This window comes from Ictidomys tridecemlineatus, chromosome 12 (genome assembly GCF_052094955.1).
Source record: "Ictidomys tridecemlineatus isolate mIctTri1 chromosome 12, mIctTri1.hap1, whole genome shotgun sequence".
In the NCBI taxonomy this organism is placed as follows: Eukaryota; Metazoa; Chordata; class Mammalia; order Rodentia; family Sciuridae; genus Ictidomys; species Ictidomys tridecemlineatus.
In genome coordinates this window covers 34,170,001-34,185,692 of record NC_135488.1, presented here as the reverse complement: position 1 = coordinate 34,185,692, position 15,692 = coordinate 34,170,001, and the positions used below count along the sequence as shown (strand labels likewise).

At 53.1% G+C, this 15,692-nt stretch overlaps 1 protein-coding gene and 1 long non-coding RNA gene across 2 annotated transcripts in view; one reads left to right on the top strand and one right to left on the bottom strand.

Annotated features, from left to right (window-relative positions):
* The first annotated feature begins 5,884 nt into the window (after positions 1 to 5,884).
* LOC144369206 (uncharacterized) lies at positions 5,885 to 8,549 on the top strand. Its single transcript, XR_013428686.1, has 2 exons — positions 5,885 to 6,421; positions 8,414 to 8,549. It is a non-coding gene; the product is annotated as an uncharacterized LOC144369206 (long non-coding RNA).
* Positions 8,550 to 10,950: 2,401 nt separating this feature from the next.
* Positions 10,951 to 15,692, bottom strand: part of Mal (mal, T cell differentiation protein (MAL blood group)) — a 24,617-nt gene continuing 19,875 nt past the window's right edge. Inside the window, exon 4 of the mRNA XM_078028397.1 lies at positions 10,951 to 12,664. Coding sequence (XP_077884523.1) covers positions 12,590 to 12,664 — 75 coding nt within the window. The 3' untranslated portion in view covers positions 10,951 to 12,589. The remainder of the gene's footprint in view (positions 12,665 to 15,692) is intronic.

Below are 15,692 nucleotides of genomic sequence, written 5' to 3'. Positions count from 1 at the left end.
AGGCTGTGCCCTCCCCTTTAATGGAGCTCTCATTGTCACAGACTAGGATGACACAAGCCCTGGAGAGGGCCCCGGCCAGCTGGTCACCCAAGTGGGGTGGGGGTGAGGTGGCTGCCTGCTTAGTGGCCAGGGCAATAGCCACCTAGCTACTCCTTAACTAAGAGGTCACTGCTGGGCCCAGAGAGGCCCTCGCCCTAGGATTTCTCCATGTCTGAAGAGCCCTTGTTAATTATTTTAAATTAATTCACAGATGTAGCTCCTACCCACGACACGTATTAATGGCCAGTACACTTCTAGTAACTTTTGATAGAGAATATCAAAACCTGTGCTCTGAACTCAGCAGTGTTTTAATGTGGGCATCACAAGCACATCTAGACATACTTTATAAATAGCAATAAAGAGGATACAGGCTCCAGGTGTGGGGGCACACGCCTCTAATCCCAGGGACTTGGGAGGTGACACAGGAGGACTACAAGTTTGAGGCCATCTCGGCAACTTAGCAAGGCCTTAAGCAAACTTAGTGAGATCCTGTCTCAGAATAAAAAATAAAAAAGGGGGACTGGGGATGTGGCTCAGTAGTAAAGAATGGAATGCCCTGATTCCATCCCCAGAATGAATGAATGAATAAACAACAAACAAACATACACAGACAATATGGCCCCAGAATAGGACAAAAATATACATATATATTGGCACTTGAACTGCAGGTGGATCCTCAGATCGGGTCCCAGGGGCCCTTTGCATGGAAGCTACAAGTTTAAAAGTCATAGAGAACCCCTGCTCTGGTTCCCCAGGGAGAGCAACAGCTGAACATAGCCGAGTGCACAGAGGCACACACACCCCACCCCACTAAGGCCGAGCTGGCACTAGAGGGACCAGATGTGTCCATGTCATCCTCAAGACCTTCCAGAAGCCCTCCATCACCAGCACAATGAGGCCAGGACCTTCCAGCACCTTCTGAATCACTGAGTCCTTGAACTGGCTGCCTGTAAGAGTCTCTAGAAGCTTCTTAGAAATGCAGAGTGCTATGTCCATCTCTAGGCAATGGGATGAGACTCTCCGGGGCTTGTATTATTTTGCCCAGGAAACACACACAAGAAATCTGCATGTCGATCTCACGAATGCACCCAAAAGCCAAACCCCAAACACATTTGGCAATGGAAAGCACATTGCAGCATTTCTACTTGGAAGCTGCGACAGTTGGACATTGCTCCTTTTCTGGGGGAAGCCTCACTCTAATTTCTTTGGTGTGGAAGATAAGTGTCAAGACACCAAGACGTGGAGACCTGTTAAAGGGCTGCTCATCGGAGTGGGCCAGGGGTTTAGAGTACTTTTGAAGGTAATTCTTACAGGTACAAATAAATTTTTTTTAATCAGAAAAAAAAATAAATAAAAAATAAAAAAATAAAATAAAGGGCTGCTCATCGCTGGCCATCTCTCAGCCAGTGTGAGGTTTCTCCCTAGCCAGAATGTCCTGGACTCTAAACAGTGGCTCATTGGTCCCTGAGCAGGCTGCAGAGGGCTTTGGCTGGAGTGCACAGCAGACTCTTGAGGGCCTGACAGGTGGGCCTGGGGCATTTGGGGGCTTGGTTCTATCCCTTAAGCAGAACCCACAGGTCTGCCATCTTCTGTCAGAACCTGAAGCTGTATCTTCCCACTAAGCAATAAGCAGGCACAGTCCCCAAGCTTAGCAGACAGGGAAATGGCAGCCCCACCCTATATAAAATGTGTGAATTTTATTATAGTCAAATTATCCCTCAACAAAGTTGATCATAAGTTATTATCCTAAAACTTCCAGACATTTTATGAAAGCCTTTAATGTGAAATAAAGAGATTAAGAAAGAAGAAGTGAGCCCAAGGGAAAAGCAAGTGTTCATAAAATTAACACATTAAAAGAAAAGGGGGGGGGAGAATAGATACATGAAGCAAAGAAAAATGTCTTTAAAAGCAAAAATCGGCATAGAAAAGAGCTCTTGAGAACAAACTTTTAAGAAAACAACAGTAAAGTGAAAAATTCAGTAGAAAGTTTGGAAGATAAATTTGAGGAACTTTTCAGAAAGTAGAGCAAAACGACAAAGAGAAAAATGGGAATGTCAAAAAGCAGCTCAGAAAACTGCACTCAGCCCACAGGCAGAGCGTGCCACTCTGTGGTGGAGCACTGGCCCAGCATCTCTGTGTCCTGGGCTCAATCCCCAGCACTGGATGGGTAGGGATGAAGACCAGAAGAGAATGCTCAAGTAACACAAGTCCCCAAACAGAGCAGAAAAAGCAAGAGAAGATGCCTCCACTGGGTGACACGGCACCTCTGCAAGCTTAAGTGCAGGGGCGCAGTGCCTCCCACATTTTGAAAGAAAATCACTCTTAGCCCAAATTCTATCCCCAGCCAAACTGTCAACCAAACATGAAGGTAGAATAAGACATTTTCAAAAAGAAACAGAGTGATTAACAATCAGCTGGACTCCCATTAAATTGTATTCTAGGAAACTAAGGGAGCACATGTTCCCCCAAAAGAGAAGGCAGTCCAAACAAGAGGCAGGGATGGTAGGGGCTATAGGAAGCAGAAGAGCAACCTGGGAGAGAGACGATGGGGACATCCAGGGCCACGATGCAGGGACAGTTGGGCACAGGTGTTGAGGGGAAGCAATGCAGTGCAGGTGGACATGGCCAGGAGAGGCCTCCTCAGCATTGGAAGGCTGATGGAATACCTGGTGTGTCGGGGGATCTTGGGACTGATTTAGAGGACAGTCACAGTATTGAGGGTGAATAAATATAAATAAGTAGAAGAAAATAAACTCAGTGACTCTGGGAAAAAATAAGCACACGTGCGTGCGCATGCACACACACAACACACTCAAAAAAGCCCATAGGAAATCGTTAGCTCCATGGGAAACAAATAAAAAGAAAGAAAAAGTAACTATAGTTCACTAAATGGCTTATTTCTGAATGCATAATTCAATATGTAACATGGTTTCCTACCATAAAGAATAAACTCTGATCTGAGCAAGATTACCATGTGTGTTAGCCTGTTTTCTGTTGCTAGAGCAAAGTACCTGAGGCTGGGTAATTGTTTGAGTCAGGTTTTTTGCTGCTGTGACTAAACGATCTGACCAAAACAATTATAGAGGAGAAAAAGCTTATATGGGGGTTCACAGTTTCAGAGGTCTCCATCCATAGACAGCCAGCTCCATTCTTTGGGGCTGAAGGTGAGGCTAACATCAAGGCAGAAGAGTGTGGCAGAGGGAAGCAGCTCACATGATGATCAGGAAGCAGGGAGAGAGGTCACTGGCCAGATGCAAATTACCCCCCCCAGGGACCCACCTCCTCCAGCCACACACTTCCAATCTTCAGGTACCACTCAGTTAATCCCATTAGCCCACCAATTGGGTTAAGGATCTCAGAACCCAATAATTTCTCCTCTGAACCTTCTAGGATTGTCTGACCCGTGAGCTTTTGGGGGACACCTCACATCCAAACCACATGGTATGTATAAGGAAGGAGTTGACTCTTGGTTCTGAAAGCTGGGAGCCCAAGGGCCTGCTGCTGGCAGGGGCCTGGTGCTGGGTGAAGTCCTGGTGGAGTGGAAGGGCCAGTGGGTATCTATCTCCTGGGGAGGAAAGCACGAGGGCAGCTGGGCTTTATAGCAACTGTTCTTGCAGTAATTAATCCAGTGGGTTTTTTTTTAAATATTTTTTTTAGTTGTTGATAGACCTTTATTTATTATTTATTTATATGCGATGCTGAGAATCGAACCCAGTGCCTCACACAAACCAGGCGAGTGTGCCACCGCTGAGCCCCAGCCCCAACCCCCATTAATCCAGTTTTGAGAGAGCAAGAACTCTCTCCCTCCAGGAAGGCACGAACCCCTCTTAGTGACCTAATCACCCTCTTAAGTTCCTGCCACCTTTCAGCACCAGAATCAACCACAGGACATGGGAGTGGAGGGAGGGGAGAGTGGAGGGAGGGGAGTGAAAGCAGAGGGGGCAGAGATGTAAGAGAACTACCTTATTAAAAAATGCAAGAAGCAGCTGGGTGTGGTGGTGCACGCTGCAAACCCAGGGTCTCTGGGGGCTGAGGTAGGAGATCACAGTTTGCGGTCAACTTGGGCAAATTAGCAAGACCCTGTGTCAAAAAAAAAGGGGATGAAAGTGCTGGGGATGTTTCCCAGTGGTAAAGCACCTCTGAGTTCAAACCAAAAACAATCAAACAAGCTAAACTCAAAATATAGAAGCTCCTACACTTGTTTATGTCTACAGGCAAACACCAAAATGATCAGCCCCAAGAGATGAAAGAGGATGTGGTTTTGTATTAAATATTTGAACTCTTTAAGCCATGATCAAACCGTATCTAAGCTTGATAAAAGTAAAAATTTTTAAATCACTAACAAAGATGAAAAGAGTACACTGGATGTAAAGGAGTGGACGGCTGTTAGATGACGAGCAGTTGGGTAGCATATACAGCATGGATACACTGGACGAAGGCAAGATGAAGGATAGCTCAAGTTTCCATCATGCTGTGCAGAACAGCACATGCTTTAGCACTTATGAATCATGGAGTTTTCTATGGCAAGTGAAATCCTGGGAAGTAAAACTGTTGAAAAGGGAAGACAGCTGTATACGCTATGGAAGACACAGCAGGAGCAGAGTCAGCCCTGGAGATGGGGGGTGGGAAGTGTGTTGGGAGGAAGCCTGAAGTCCCCAAGTGGAGAGCAGTGGCCTCAGGTGGGTGAAGGGACATGAGGTGACCCAGGGGGTGGAAGTAGGTTTGTAGAGGGGAGGGAGGGGGAAGAAGAAGGGAACCAGGAAAGGCCAAGGCAATGGGGAAATTTCTCTGATGGAAAACTGCTTTAATTTCTCTCTCTCTCTCTCTCTCTCTCTCTCTCTCTCTCTCTCTCTCTCTCTCTCTCTCTCTCTCTCTCTCTCTCGTTTTTATTTTTTGGAGTAGAAGGCAAATTACTCCCTGTTCCAGAGGGAGTGACAGCAGGTTCTGGGGAGGAGGTTTCACTTGTCAGTCAGCGGCCATGTGCCCCAGGGCTCTGGTGCTGCAGAATGCTCTTCACACCCCTGGTGGAAGGACAGAGCTGGCCCTGCTTGATGGGGGGAAGCAAGGGTCTGTACCTTGGGCAGGTGGCAGGACAGCCACCTCTCCTGTACCTCGTGCTGGCCCGAGGGCTGAGGTGGAGCTCCATGAGGACCAAGGCCACACAGAAACCAGGACCCTGAGACCACGGCTGCCCGTGGTGTAGGGCAGCCCAAGGAAGGACCGGGTTCTTCTGTCCCTGCTTGTCCCTTGCCCCTCTTGCTGCTGCTGGACACCTTGTCACAAGACTTCCAGTGGCTTCCGCAGCCACATGTGCTCTTCCCAGAGCTCTCTGGAAACACCTCACGTGGAGCTGGCCTAAGCCAGCCGGGGCTCCTGACTGCTGCTCGGAGGCCATTGGAGAGCTACGGACTCCTTCTCCCATCCTGGCAAGAGGAATGGTCACACAGAGATGAAAGATGCTGGGCAGGAAAGGGGGAGATCGGAGCCAACTGGCCTCTCCCAAAACCTGGTATCCTGGGCCCAGACCTGGCCACTGTCAGGCTTGCAAGCCAAGAAGGTCAAAGGCTGGAATTCCATCCCCTCAAACTCTAGGGTACCCAGAACAGTCCAGGTGATTGTCTTCTGCCCAGGTCACACCCGGGTCCTCGCAGGTGGTGATCACTGGCCCTGTTTGGGGTGGTTGGAACTCAGCACTTGGTGAAGGTGGTTTTCTGTCTTCTAGATCTCCAAGTTCCTGTTCTGGTGGCTGCACATCACCACGAGATTCTGCCTCCCCAATTTTCAAGGGTCTCTGGCTAAAATGTCAATGTCTTTGGGAACAGTCACCCTTTCGAGTCTCCAGGAGAACCCGGAGCAGCTGAGGGTCTGAATCCAGCCTGAGCTGGGGACCAGGGTGCGGGTAAGGCACTGTGGGAACTCCGGTGCCTGAGTCTGCGTGACACCTGAGCCTGGCCGTCTGGCCTGGGTGAGGCCTGGCGTCGGCCTTGGCGGTGGCCCTGGCTAGCTGTGATTCAGCTCCAAGGAACCTGCTTCCTCATCTGCAGGGTGGAAAGACAGCAGCGTCCACACAGTAGAATGCCTGTGAGGGGTCACAGGGAATTCGGGCAGCATTCCTGGTGCCCGTCCTGCTGAGAACGCCCGTCAGTCATTTAGAGCTCAAGTCTAACACCGAAGGCAGCGGCCAGCGGATGGAGGGGGGCAGGAGGGGCCCCACAAGGAGAGCTTGGCAGTGACCTCTGTCCCTCCAGAGCCCCTCTCCTGCCGCCTTCCTGCAGAGGCCAGAAACCTCCATCCCATCTGCAGGGCCTGGGCATGGGGGAGACCCATGTGCCTCTCTGGGCACCAGGACAGAACGTGGCCCGCTCCACTGACTGGGCAAAAGGTAGGCCAGGTGCCATGGGGCACTGTGCTGAGGCTGGCGGGCATTCCTGTCACTGTTTGTCTGAGGTGGGGCCCAGGCAGAGGCTGGAGACTCCAACCCCAACTGCAGATGGGGAGAAGTCCGAGAAAATATGCTACCTGTCCACCTGCACCTCCCTCGCAGGTCATCCCTTCCTGGCTTTGGGGACAGGAATGAGTCACAGGATGGGCCCTTGGGCCAACTCACTTCCTGTCCCCCGGCCACAGCCCGTCTGGGGGCTGCAGAGCTCCCGAGTCCTTCCAGACTCGCTCTGTCCTGTGGGGGTGAGTGGGAGAAGAACTGGAGAATGGCAGGGACCCTGAGGGGTGGGGCTTGCAAGACAGGGAAAGAGCACAAGGGACCAAGACCCCCAGGAGGAGGACAGGTGTGAGTCAGCTCCTGGAGGAGGGGGCACGTAGGCGGGGCTGGGTATAAGCTGGGCAGCCCTTTGTCACCATCATCATCATCATCAAGACACACACGACGATGTACCAAGCTGGGTGACTTGTGCTTTCTGCTTGGGGACAGCCGTGGCCCTCAACCCAGCCACTGCTATCACCAGCGCTCACCCCAGAAATTGGAGGCCACGAGGGCCAGACTGCCACAAGCCACAGCCTCCGAAGTCACAGCCAGCGAGTCCCCAGGGGCTCTTCCCGTGCCCTGGCCTGTCCTTGGTGTGGCCGCTAGCTGGTCCAGCTCAGCCCCTGGCCTCTCTCCCACCTTGATGCACAAAGCCCTGGGGTGGAAAAGGAGGAGGGCAGCAGGGGTCAGAGGAAGAGGGGTGTGGCTGGCAGAGGAGGGAGCCTGGCCTTCCGGGGCTGAGTGCCCGCTGGGGCTGACCGGCCTGTGTTCCCGGTGACTCTGTTGTCCTCTGGGGGCCTGGGCTCCCTCATCTGTAGCCCCCTCCCACCCTCCCTGCGCTACCCCCCCCACCATGAGTGACGCTACTCAGGCTGAGGAGACCCCAGGTCTGGCCCACTGTCCTTGATGCACTCAGGCCTTCACCTGCGCCCCCCTTGGTGGCCAGCAGGTTTTGTGGGAATGGCCTCCTTTCCCAGGGAGGGACGAGAGCCTGGCTAACCAGGCAGGGCTATTTTAAAGGAAGTCACGGCCAACCGGAGAGCAAAGTCTCCATCTGAGTTTATGACAGGATGACAGGAGGGCGGTCAGCCATTGTCTGCTGGGCTAGAAACTTCAGGACCCTTCCAGATCTTTCCATAACCGCAGCTGGAGCTTCCTTTGGTCTCAAGGTCCTACCTCAACCAAGTTCTCCAGCCGTTCAACAGCCTGGGGGCAGGGTGGGTGTTCTGCAGTGGAGGGGACAGAGGCCACTCACCTGGGCCAGCTGGGGGGACTGTGCCTCGGCCCCTCAGTTCACAAAACCTGGTGGAGTTTAGCCCACCTTTGGGTCCAGCCTGCCGGCCACCCCTGCCACTGCCCAGGCCCAGGGCCACACTAGGGGGACCCTGCCACTGCCAGCACACAGCCCCACGGGTTTGCTCCTGGGGTGAAAGCCAAGCACAGCGCTGCTTTCAGGATCAGCGCAGGCTTCATAAGCTCCTGAGACCACTCCACTTTCAGTACCGGTGAAGTCAGGGTTGTGCATGTGACATGTCTGGGCCCACTTGCCCAGGGCACAGGGACCCTACTGTAGTGAGATCTTAGGCATGACAGGCCATTGGAACTGGAATCCATATCTTTCTTCTATGTGACTTTGGGCAAGTCTCTCAACCTTTCTGTGCCTTAGAATCTTTGTGTAAATGGTATAGACCTGCACGGGACCCTGCGATAGTTTGGATCTTGAATGTCCCCCAAAGGCCATGAGTTGAAAGCTTACTCTCCAGTCCATAGTGCTTTTGGGAGGTGGCAGAACCTTTAGATGGTGGGCCTAGTGGAAGGAGTTAGATCACTGGAGTGTGCCCTTGAAGTGGGTATTGGAATGCTTATCCCTTTCTTTCTCTTTTGGCTTTCCAGTTGCCAAAGGGCCTCCTCTGCCAAGCCCTCCCACCATGATGCACTGGGCTCCCACAGTCCCAGAGCAACAGGGCCAAGTGACCGTGGACTGAAACCTCTGCAACCACGAACCAAGATAAACCTTTTCTCTTATTGAGTTGATTATCTCAGGTATTTTGTGATATGACAGAAAGCTGACTCATGAGACCCATGAGGTTGTCTTGGGGATTAAACAAAGAAGTGCTGAGAGCAGCAGGGGGACCCAATGGCACTGCCTATGTCCTAGCAGGTGCCTGATGAACGTGTGCTGCTCAAGGAAGCCCAGCACTCTCCAGGTGCCACCCAGGGAGCCTGGCACTGTTCTTCTGCCTGGCTACCTATGAAAGAGGGTCCTAGCTCAGAGCCAGTGTCTGCCTGTGGCATGCCAGCTCCTTCAGGCTGTAAGCTGGACACTGTGGGGACAGAATGAAGGCCTTGAACCAGGCAGAGAGTGGGGAGAATCACTGTCAATCTGTTTTTCCAAATTGCGCTACTTCAAATGCCCTGGGCAGATGCCCACGTGTGCGGGGTCACTCAGCTGGGCCTTTGTCTCCTTTAAAGGCCCCATTGTGACCCCACACCGGCCCCAACCCTGGAACAAGAGGCCCTTGTGTGGGCCCTGCAGGCCAGCATCTCTGGCCCTCGGCTGGCAGCGGGGATTCTGTCCCTGTGGGGTTGGTGCAGGGCACCGTCCACCCCCACGGAGGCTGTGCCTGCTAGGCTCCAATAAAAGCCAGTGTTTCGTCGGGTTCTAGAACGTGGAGGAAGCCTGACTTCCCCAGAAGTGGGTCTTCTGCAGAGGGGCAGATGCCCTGGGGACCTACTATGAGAGGACAGGTGGGGAGGTTGGCTTCCAGGGAAGGTGGGCAGCATGGGACCCTCCGGGCCACCCTGCCCTGAGGGGAAGGTCACCAGGAGGATGCCCCCAGGAGGTGCCCCTGAGCCTCCAGGAGCAAGGTGAACATGAACGTTCAGTGCCCTGTTGGAGCTGACCCACAGCGGCCTCCCCGGCGGCCTCCTGGGCTGCACTGTCCCCGAGGGAGCCCCAGGGAGTTGCGTGAGGGCCCCAGAAGGCAGCAGGGACCGTCTGGGTGGCTCTCTGGGCTGAGTCCAGCCAGAGCACTGTCCACAGGATCCAGAGGCCCAGCTCCACCCCTGAGGTCCCTGCCAGCTGGCCACTCCACTGGGTCTGCTCTCCCGTCACTTCCCACTGAGCCCCGGCTCGATCTGGCCCGCAAGCTTCGGCTCTTGGTCACATGGCGGACAAGAGTCCCTCCATCCTTTCTCAGGCCCGGGGAAAGGTGAGCTCTCTGCTCTGGGGGCCCAGGAAGCCTCGGGTCCCTCCCCTTGGCAAGGTGCGCGCTGGGCCAGGCAGGCCTCTGGCTCTCCGAGGAGAGCCCAGGGGCTGCCTGACAGGGCACTGTCATGGCCCCGCTCTGGAAAAGAAGACGGAGTCCAAGGCCCACGCACCCCCGCCTGTGAGGCCCTGGTCCAGGTCGGGGCTGTCCCTCTGCCCACGCAGTCCAGTGCCCGTGCCACGTGCATGTCCACCAGAGGTGCTCACCGTGGCTTCTCCCTTTTTCTCTCCCCTTCAGCCCTGGGGATTGAACCCAGGGCCCCCCCTAAACTCCATCTCCAGCCCTTTTTATTTTTCAAGTTGAGACAGGCTCTCGCTAAGTCGCAGCGGCTTCCAACATGTGATCCTCTGTCTCTGTGTCCCAAGTCCCTGGTGTGTGCCACCACACTGGCTTCATTGTCGTCACTTCTTGAGAGGCCAGCGGTCAGATCTGCATAAGGACAGTTCTGGGAGTCATCAGGGCCCCAAGGCCAGAAGGGGCTGCCCAAGGCCCCCATGCAGAGAAGCCTGGGCACCAGATGCATCCCTTCCTGGAGGGGCCAAGGGAGCCAGCGTCAGGGGCTCAGCCACAGCTCAGTCTCTGGGGTCTGGGTGCCTTTGCGCTTGCCCAGCGGGTTCCTTAAATGTCCTCCCTTGCCACCCCTGGCTCCCCAGGCATCGTGGGTTCTCAGAGGAGTGGTGCCCTGAGCAGGCAGGACTGCCACTCAGCTGACACTTGCACCTGCAGACACCCAACAGCTGGGTACAGACAGCTGAGAGTTGATGCAGGAGCTTAGGGGGCACCGGGTGGGTGGGTTAGAGGGGCAGGAGAAGGGGAGCAAGATCTGGGGAGGGCATTTGGGGGCCTGAGGAAACCACACCTGCCCCATTCACACCCGATTCCAGTAGGATGCAATTCAGGGGCTGAGGTCACGGCTCAGTGGTGGAGCACCTGCCTGGCCCGTGTGAGGCACTGGCTTTGATCCTCAGCACCACAGTAAGATAAATACACAAAAAGAAAGATCCATCAATACTGAAAAGTATTTTAAAAAAATTGGATGCAACTCAAAGGGAAATGAATCTGCAGATTTCTAAATGGTCTTGGTTTACAGAAGGGACAGGAAGCTGTATCAGAGTCTTCAGCAAAGCCATGGACTAGTAAGGGCTTTATCATTAGCAAAAATGAGAGAGGTCCTATGAAAGTTTATTTAAATGATTAAAAAATTTTAACTTTGGGAAATTCAATTCAGCGTTCTTGCCTCCCTCCCTTCCCTATTGCAAAGGAGCCTCGCTTGCACCAAGTTCTGGGGTGAGTCCCTGCGGAGGGCAGTTTTGAGACTTCCCTCCATCGACACTGAGTGACAAATTTTGTAAACACATGACAAACCCCTATTATTTCATAATTTGTAGTTTAGTTTTGCTTTTTAGCTACAGCCCCTGCCAAGCCTGTTGCTCATGGTTTCCTATGAAATTTCGGTCATGTTCAGTGGACTCGTTGCAAGTGGCTAGATTTTGATACCAGTGACCCAGATTTTGGTACCAGTGATCCTGGAATGTCACTCATTCTTGAGCCATGGGATCAAGGGGACTCAGAACAGGGGCTGGGCTTCCAGATTCCCAACTTAGGGACCTTTGTCTACTTACAGCCTGGACAGCTAACACCAGAAACCCAGTGTCCACCGGGTGTTTCTGCCTCCTTCCACTCTGCAGCCGGGTCCCCTTTCTCCCCAGGGACATTCTAAAACCAGTTGGTTATCCATGCCACCAGAGAACACAGAACAGACCACACAGCTCAAAACAGTTCGGATCAGCTTTACAAAAAGTGAGAGGAAACATCTGTACCTAGTTTTCTTTGGGTTTAAGAAATTTTTTTTTCTTTGTTTCTTTGTTTCTTTTTTTTTTTTTTTGGTACCAGGGATTGAACCCTGGGGCACTAACCCACCGGGCCACATCCCCAGCCCTTTCTTGTATTGCATTTAGAGCCAGGGTCTCACTGAGTTGCTTAGCGCCTCACTGAGCTGCTGAAGCTGGATTTGCCATCCTCCTGCCTCAGCCTCTGAAGCCACTGGGACCACAGGCGGGTGCCACCACGCTGGGCGGTTTAAGGGAATTCTAATTGAGCACAGACTACTGGGGGCAATGGCTGGGGCCCAGGCTGGCATTTGGCGAGTTTCCAGGGAGGGGATGCCATCGGGGCAGTGGGATTCTGGGAGGGTGAGGGCAGTGGCTGAGCGTGCATGATGTCATCTGACTGTCACTGAGGCTGCCTCCTGATTAAGTCAAAGGTCCTCAGAAGGCTGCCAGGAGCCGGTTGCACAGGGCAATTCAAACCAAACCCCCAGCACAGCCACAGAGGAACTGTACACACGGGCACTTTATAAAGTCAGAGGGTTCTCATCTTCCGCTGTGGCATCTGGAAATGTCAGTCGGGTGAGTTTCAGTTCCTACGACGCTTAGAAGCACCCCATGAAATGGGTCTCTACGGAGCCCGTGGGAGCTCCCATCTGCTGTTCTCAAGACCCAGCCCAGGGGCCAGCAGGGGATGCTGTGGTCTTCTGAGGTCATGCTCCCTGTGTCCCACCCCACAGGCCCTCTCGCAGACAGGAAGAGGCCCTGGACAGCTCAGCACTGCAGGTTAGCAGCCAGTCCCTGCCCTGGTGGAAAGGTCAATGGGAAGGTCAACAGGATACCCGTGGGAAAGTGTTGCTTTTTTTTTCTCTTCTTTTTGCCCCCTTGAGAGCATGTCTGCCTTCTAGAAAGTTACGCTGAAGGATGGGCTGATCCGCCAACACCTCTGGGTTTTCAGCTCAAGTCTGGCTGCTTTATGACGACTTCCACCTAATTAAAGAGAACACGGCGTGGACCACGTAGAGCAGCGTGGCGACGTAGGAGAACACCTGGAACCCAGAGAGAGCCCCATTAGTGTTGGGGGTGGGGGGCAGGCAGGGAGGCCCACGGGTCCCAGCTGCCTGGAGCACCGCATGGTCCTTGGGCTGCCACTGTCCGTCACTCACGCACACACCCTTTCCTGGGGAGCCCAGGTGCATCCCTAATCCTCTCCCCACACAGCCCCAGGGGACCTGACTCAAGATCCCTGGGTCCTAGACTGCAAGATGAAACTACCAACTTCACCCAATGTCCAGGTGTGGTCAGCTGACTTAAAATGGGAACACTGAGGGCCCCTGCAAGGAAAGCATCCAGGCAGGTGTCAATGACTCAGTGGAAACTGCCCCCCTCCCCCTCACAGGCATCAGCAAGACAGCGGCCACCAGCGATGGTGGTGGCTGAGCTATGAGATCTGAGACATGGGCCTGCTGGCCCTCGCTGGGGTCTCCAAGCTCCTGGACATCCTGACACACCCTATTGGACTCTTACCCTGGGATCCATCATTGCCCAGGCAAGGGTGAAGGCCAGGGTCCAAGGGAAGTGTGGGTCAGGGAAGGTAAGGAGGATGTCCAGCTTTTGTCAAAAAGAAGGGGCTCCTAAGAAAGCTGTGGCAATTGCTTACAACGAATCAAAATGCATTCTGCTGCCATATATACCTGATTTAAATGACTTAATTAATCAAAAATAATAAGGCTGTGAGAGGATGTAGCCATTTTGTCACTGGGAACAACGGCCCTGGGGTGGTGGCAATGGTCACTAGTGACTTGCATGTCACTTGGGCACTGCCTGCTCCTGTCACCCTCCTTCCTAAGGCTCACCTGCCCCCAAATTCAATCTCTGCACCTGTTTTTTGACCTTGGGCAGGGGCCAAGAGTTTCCAGCCCAAGCACAACACTTAGGGTGGCCACGCTTCTGTGACTCTTGAAAAATGCCATAAACAGCAGTCATCAGGGTGCCCGCTCTCACCCTGCCCCCACGCTTGGGCAAGCTCTCTCCCCGGCCCAGGCCAGAGGCGATGAGTAAGCTGAGTTACTTAATAACAAGCCTAAGAGAATTCATCTCGGCACTCCTGGGTCTGAAGGGCGCGGTCACACCCGAGTGAGCAGCCCCGAAACCCCCCTGTGCCCATTGGGTGGCACTCCCAAGCCATAGAGGCCCTTTGGCACAAGCCCAGCAGAAGTCCCCACTGTAACAGGAAATAGAAACTGTTTTGCAAATGGGGTGAAGAATGGCACGCTGTGGGCGGTTAGAGCCGGGACATGCAGGGATGGGTTCTGGCTTCAGATACCCTGCCATTAGAAGAAACCTCCAGATTTCTCTAGAAATCTCCGGGTCTCTGCAGGCAGCTTCCACCAATCCTGTTGGGCAAGGAGGTTCTGCCACCACCAAACAAGATGGGGAAGAAGCTCAGGTTCTGAGACACGTCCCAACCAGGAACCACACAGAAGCCTCAAGATAGGCCAGAAGCCTTCAAAGTGAGAGAGGCTTGGAGACCCCTCCCCAGGCCCCCATATGCCCTGCAATGGCCACCCCAAGATCACCTGAAGGGCATGCTATGGCTGGGAGTGATCTGGGGTTAAATCCTGAGGAACGATGACTCCCTCTGCCCCATGTCCTGATCCAGTGGATGTTTTTAGTGGATCTCATGACTGCATGGAACCTGGTTTGCATTTACCTTCATGATTTTGGTTCAGTGCATCTGCCTGCTGAGAACATTTGGATCTTGATTCTAGCACTCTTGACTTTACCTGGGCATGCTCATGACTATCCCACTCCACTAAAAAAATGTGGGGACATAAGCAAACGTGGAATGGAGAAATGTCACTAAATACTAAATATTTATACTAAATACTAAACTGCAGTGAAAATAAACAATACACATCTATACTTGACCACAAGATGAATCTCACAAGTACCAGGTTGAGAGAAAGAAGCCGGTCATAAAAGAATGGACCTGGTGTAACCCTACTCGAGTGAAGTTCAAAGGCAGGCAAAACTGAATTGGGTGCTAGAAATCAGAAGCTGACAGGTGGCAGAGTTGCACAGTGGTAGTGGTAGGACAAGAGGGGTATTTCTGGAAACTATTTACTGAGTCCTATTTCTCCATCTGGACGCTAGCTGCACAGGGAATCTCACTTTCTGAAAATTCAGGCTGTATACTTGTGGCCTGTGCACTTCTCTGAGTGTATACTGCCTTTCAATGAAAAGGAAAAGTCACAATACAGCACAATCCACTAGAGCCCAGTGGTTCTCAACTGGAGACCTGTCCCGGCACTTATCCGCCTCACCTGGACTTTTCCATCAAGCATAGACCCACCAACCATAATCCATCTATGTTTTGCTACCACAGTCTGCAACAATTTTATGGGAACTGCCAAATGCTTTGCTGATGTCTGTTGAGAGAGCAGCTTCTGGGATTGGATAGGGAGAGGTAGAGGTGCCCCCGAGACAGAGAGAAGAATCGGAGTGGTCCGAGGGATGATGGTGGAGATGGAGGACCAGCGTTTCAGGGAGGGAAGAGCAACCAGGCTCCTGGCTGGCTGTGCTACTGCTTAGAAACTGGCCATGTGGGGAGACGTCCTCACACTGAGGGACACTTCAGGGGGTGTCAGGGACCCCGAGGTGGCCATGATTAGGGAAGTGGCTGTAAGTTGGCAGTTTATCGAGAGAAAGGGTCTGGCCCAAGGGATGAGGCTATGAGGGACTTTTTCACCAGACCCCATCCCAAAGCTGGCCACTGCCCATCCCCATGGGCTGCTCTCTGCCTCTGCCCTGCCCCTTCCTAAAGGAGGAAGAGCCGGTCTGGCCACCGGAACAGCTGTCTGTGGGCTACTACCATATTTTGCACCAGGATCTGCATGACATGGGTTGACTTGTAGAAATCTGAGGAGCTCTTTCTCAGGAACTCGTTCTGGTTTTGCACTGTACCCAGTTAGAAATCCACCGTCAGCGGGAGCAAGTTCATGGGCCCAGGCACACCCCTGGGCAGCCCTGGAAAAAGCTTCTGTGAAACATCCTTTCTCCCTGCCCTTCCCACCC